General features: G+C 34.4%; 1 protein-coding gene across 1 annotated transcript in view; it reads left to right on the top strand.

The window, feature by feature from the left end:
• The window catches only part of LOC122069403 (caffeoylshikimate esterase-like), a 5,487-nt gene continuing 1,626 nt past the window's right edge, over positions 1–3,861 (top strand). The window contains exons 1-8 of the mRNA XM_042633417.1: positions 1–299; positions 417–449; positions 556–649; positions 727–759; positions 881–1,027; positions 1,166–1,296; positions 1,942–2,079; positions 2,195–2,293. Coding sequence (XP_042489351.1) covers positions 297–299; positions 417–449; positions 556–649; positions 727–759; positions 881–1,027; positions 1,166–1,296; positions 1,942–2,079; positions 2,195–2,293 — 678 coding nt within the window. The 5' untranslated portion in view covers positions 1–296. The remainder of the gene's footprint in view (positions 300–416; positions 450–555; positions 650–726; positions 760–880; positions 1,028–1,165; positions 1,297–1,941; positions 2,080–2,194; positions 2,294–3,861) is intronic.

Genomic DNA, 3,861 nt, shown 5'->3' with positions numbered 1-3,861 from the left:
ATTTCTTGCCTAATCTGGAGTTCTGGACTTTCCCAGTTAAAATATGAGCCATTGACGCCATGAAGCCATGACCAATCCTTTACAATCTCTCCCTCCTTATCTGTATTTGATTATTTCTCTCTCTCTCTCCCCCCATTCCCTCTCATCCTTTCCTGCTTTCCCTTTATAATTGATATATACCATTATAATCCCTGGTTTTACGCCATTATAATACTTGGGTGATCCGCTTCCCTCTCTCTCTCCCTCCCTATTCCCCTTTTTCTGAGGCTCCTCCGCTCTTCCGCTTCTTCTTTGTCATGGTCAGATTCCTTACTCCCCTCTCTACTTTTGCGGTCTACTGTTTTCTATTTAATCATGAAGGAATGCTCTGCTCATGTCTGATTTCTAATCTTCTTTCTTTTTGTCAAAATTTACAGGCAATAGAGAGTAGAACAGTCAGATTCGAAGAGGTTGGTTGGGTTCCCTTTTTTTTTTTCATCAGAAGAAGATTCAATTCCTTTTTGGATTCATGGGTATTTTTCTGATCAAGTAATACTAATACGATTAATATTGCAGGAATTTATATTCAATTCTCGAGAATTTAAACTTTATACTTGTAGATGGCTCCCTGCAAATACAGAACCAAAAGCTTTAATCTTTCTATGCCATGGTAATATTATATATATCCATAATTGCTCTGTTTCCATTGTTGTTCTTAATTCTTACCTGTTTTCCCTGTGTTCATAGGATATGCCATGGAGTGCAGCATCTCTATGAAAGGTGAATATGGAATAGAATATAGTCAAAACTTCTTGGTCATGACTGGATTCAAATTCAAAAGTTCTCGAATCTTGTGATGAAAATAAAAGAAATCTAAGGGGTATCTGAATCTTTGATGCAGGAACTGGAATTCGACTTGCAAGAGAAGGTTTTGCAGTATATGGGATTGATTATGAAGGCCATGGGAAATCAGCTGGGCTGAGTGCTTATATCCCTCGCTTTGATGATCTGGTCAATGACTGTTCTAACTATTTCATGAGCATATGTGGTCAGATTAAATTTCCCTTCTCAAAAAACAAATAAAAATAAATAAATAAATAAATAATTCTGGTTCAGGATCTCATTTTATCATTTACTATCAATTAAGTTAGTAAATGGTGCACTTCTTTTCTCCTTTCCATTGCAGAGAAGAAAGAGAACAGAAGAAAAATGAGATTTTTATTAGGAGAATCTATGGGAGGAGCAGTGACTCTCCTCTTGCACCGAAACATGCCTGATTATTGGGATGGTGCAGTCTTGGTTGCTCCTATGTGTAAGGTGAGACTCAAATCTCTGTTTTTCATCCCCTTTGTCTTTGGAACTCCTCTCAAATATTCTTGGATTGTTTTTATCTTCATTTAGAAAAGTCTTTTTCTCTCTTTGGGAGTTTTTCCATTGTCTAATCTCTATTGGGAGTTTTTCAAATACCCTTCCCATTTTACCCAAAATCAAAGTAGCTTCCCTTTTTTTCTCCATCCACATTATCCATAAGGGAGAGGGTTTCCACGACAACGGAGTTAATATTTGTGTATATAAAAGCCTACCTATTACGAATGGTCAAATGGGAGGATTTTATAAAAAATAGAGTGTCGGCTCATCATGTGGAGAAAGTACCAAAGAATATTTTGCTCACATATTAAACTTTTTTTAGAAACATGATTTATATTTTTCGAAAGAAAAAGATGAGGAGACTTTTATGTCCCCAACCCTTGTGTTGGCATCAATAGGGGATGGATTAGAACTTTTCATTTGGGGTGGGGCAGTCATTTCGCCCTATCATCATGATGTAAATATACACCATCATGGTTTTTTTGATCTGAAATCAACCAGCTATTGATCGATAAGCAGATCTATATCAGTTTCAATATTGACATCTACTGAGACTCTAGTAATTGATTTTCTATATATGGTTGCGAGATACAGATAGCAGACGATATGAGGCCTCATCCAATTGTGATTAGCGTATTAGAAACGCTTTGCAAGGTCATCCCTACATGGCAAATCATCCCAACGCAAGATATAATTGAACTGGCCATCAAAGAACCCGAAAGGAGAGAAGAGGTATATGGAAAATCCCTACAATTAAACTTAAAATTTTTGTTTAGGGTAACTAAATGATCAATTTAAGTGATATAATATTTTGATTTATTAATAATTTGTTGACTCAATTGCTCAGGTTCGCTCAAACCCCTTCTGTTACAAAGGAAGACCTCGTATGAAAACTGGCAATGAGCTTCTCAGGGTCAGCTTAGACTTGGAACAAAACCTCCACCAGGTGAATTACACTTATAAGTTGGTTTTATAATTTAATATATCTTTATTTTCTTCTTCTGACTTTACTTAACTTTAATCTATTCCTTAATGCTCAATTTAAACATTTATTATTAGATCCCAATTGCGTAACCGATCATCTTTATCTTTGATTTAATATTAAATATGGAAGTCAATGATAATATAAATATCCAGCAATGTTATATCACTAATGAAGTCTATAGTATTTAATTTATTTTTCTAAATAAATATGACAGTAATGTGGAAGCTTATTTAATTAATTAATTTATTTTTTTTTAATTTTTTAATCATCTACAAAAATGATTGAGTTTTTCTTCATCCACGATGAAGGTAGTATCTCTTAATCAACATTGGATGATTGAATAAGATCTAAAAAAAGTATGTTAGATTTTTAACAATAAAAAAGAGAGATAATGATAAGATCACTTGGTCGGTCATCATCAGAGTGTAGAACACATGAGTGGGTGAAGGAAAATTTCTTCCTCTGTATCTTTTTCATCTTTAATCGCTAGATCCAATGGGATTTTTTTTCTTAATTAAAAACTATTCCAACAAGAACCATATGGGTGGACATTTTAATTTTAAAAAAAAATTCTTACCTCGTAGACTATGTGAACTTCATGAACCTTGTAGTCCAATCATCTGTCTCAAAACAATTTTTAATTTTCATCTTCCCATTCTGTGGAGTTCTCATGCAAAGAATCATACGGAAATGTTTGCATATTGGGCTGGGCATAGAAATGGGTCCTAGATCTTATGGGTGTCGGTCCTCAGCCCAGAGTTGACTTCAACTACAGTCTCTCTCCCTCCCACTTGAGTAGTTGAGTGTGATATTAGCTGACGCCTCTATCTCGGAAAAAAGGAAAAAAGGAAAAAAAATGTGTCAAGGGGAAAGAAGCCTTGAAGGAGTGAAATGACTGCCCCACCCCTATGAAAAACATAAATTTGTCTGCTATTGATGCTTCAATATTTGTTCTAATTGGTCCTCACACACACTACCTTTTGTGGAACCCACTTCCAAAATATTAATATCAATTTTAAGGAACCCTCCCCCAAAACGTTTAAGTCAAAAGTTAAAGTAGGGTCAGTGATTCAACTCAGACCGGTCTTGGCCAATCTTGAGTCAACTCAGTTGATATGGTTGATCTTATCCTGATCCTGATTCTTAAACTATTATATCACCCATGCTTTGATTTGGGAATTTAGTTTTATCTTCGCAATAGTAGTTTAGAGAGAATCTCTTTATCAACGGTGGTTTGACGTTATGAAATAGACTTTGAGAAGAGTAAATGTAATCATTAATCTCGACCTTTACTATTAAAGGTTTGAAAAACCTTTTTCTATCAAATCAAAGGGTTAGATATGAATAGATCCCACAGCTTATAAACTTACATGCATATATTGTCATTTTTTTTTTTTTAATTTAGTATTTTTTTTCTCACCTCTTCCTATTTTTATAGAAACTTGTGTACTAAAAAGAATGGAATCTCCAATTATAACTATTTTGAGATGTAAAATATATCTCTTCTCATCATCCCTATAGTGTATTTG

This window comes from Macadamia integrifolia, unplaced genomic scaffold, assembly GCF_013358625.1.
Source record: "Macadamia integrifolia cultivar HAES 741 unplaced genomic scaffold, SCU_Mint_v3 scaffold595, whole genome shotgun sequence".
NCBI classification, from domain to species: Eukaryota; Viridiplantae; Streptophyta; class Magnoliopsida; order Proteales; family Proteaceae; genus Macadamia; species Macadamia integrifolia.
The sequence above is the reverse complement of the archived record's forward strand: the minus strand, read 5'-3'. Positions and strand labels throughout refer to the sequence as shown.